This window comes from Etheostoma cragini, unplaced genomic scaffold (assembly GCF_013103735.1).
Source record: "Etheostoma cragini isolate CJK2018 unplaced genomic scaffold, CSU_Ecrag_1.0 ScbMSFa_3878, whole genome shotgun sequence".
Lineage (NCBI taxonomy): Eukaryota > Metazoa > Chordata > Actinopteri > Perciformes > Percidae > Etheostoma > Etheostoma cragini.
Genome location: NW_023268191.1, coordinates 1116 through 2228, shown reverse-complemented (window position 1 = coordinate 2228; position 1113 = coordinate 1116). Strand labels below are relative to the sequence as shown.

The 1113-nt window shown below is 44.0% G+C and overlaps 1 protein-coding gene across 1 annotated transcript in view; it reads left to right on the top strand.

The window, feature by feature from the left end:
* Positions 1-169: 169 nt before the first annotated feature.
* The window catches only part of LOC117940971 (calcineurin subunit B type 1-like), a gene marked incomplete at its 3' end in the record, with an annotated part of 2053 nt that continues 1109 nt past the window's right edge, over positions 170-1113 (top strand). Inside the window, exons 1-2 of the mRNA XM_034866077.1 lie at positions 170-371; positions 929-1112. Of these exons, the coding sequence (XP_034721968.1) occupies positions 170-371; positions 929-1112 (386 nt within the window). The remainder of the gene's footprint in view (positions 372-928; position 1113) is intronic.

Below are 1113 nucleotides of genomic sequence, written 5' to 3'. Positions count from 1 at the left end.
CGTCCCCCGTCCCCACACTCCGCTCAATTAGAGTAGATTAGACTAAATTCATCCCACAGCGGGGAAATTCCCTCTTTACAGCAGTATTCTCTACAATGAAAGCAAGACAAACAAACAAGTAAACACACAAGAAAAAACAGACAATGTGCAGAAGGTAGACTGAAGTAAAATGGCGTCACATAAGGTATTGTGGAGTAAAGTAAAGTGCGGTTGGCATAGTAAGTTTGCCATAGTGTTTTTGATAGTAGTGTGGTGGTCTTTGGTCTTGTTTTGGGGTTTCTGTGCTGATGTTGTTTTCTTTCCTCCGGCAGAGTTCATCGAAGGAGTTTCCCAGTTCAGCGTCAAAGGCGACAAGGAGCAGAAGCTGCGCTGTGAGTTTCCAACATTACGTCTATTTATTGTTAATTACCAGCGGGGGGGGGGGGGTTCTCTGGACACCTAACGATCCGATTCTAGACCGACCATTTCCATGCGTGATTTCAAGAACTATCCATATAAATCGTAGTTTGTTAGATTTTGACATACGCAGTGTTCGTCACACACAAGTTGTAATGACACTTTTTGTCTCCTGAGGTTTTTTGTATTGTGTAGATTAAACAGGAAACAGGAAGTAGATCAACAGCCTTTATGTGTTTTGCCTGATTATTTGATGTCTTGTGTATATATCCCTCCTGCTGTGCCATTATTATTACATCATAGAGTCTACACATATACATGGAATATATAATAACAGATCCATACTTGGGGCCAGTGTACCCATACAGTATTGCCACTGAAAATATCGCGATACTATGCTGTATCGAGTACAGTTTTTAGGAAGTAATCCTTTTGCTTTTACGTATTTTCCACACTGATTGTTGCATCTGCCTGTCGCCCTTTTGGAAAAGCTTTGCCCCAAACGTAACCATGTGGCCTTCTCCGACCCCAGTTGCCTTCAGGATCTACGACATGGACAAAGACGGCTACATATCCAACGGGGAGCTGTTCCAGGTCCTCAAGATGATGGTGGGCAACAACCTGAAGGACACCCAGCTCCAGCAGATTGTCGACAAGACCATCATCAACGCAGACAAGGACGGGGACGGCAGGATATCCTTCGAGGAGTTCTGTGCG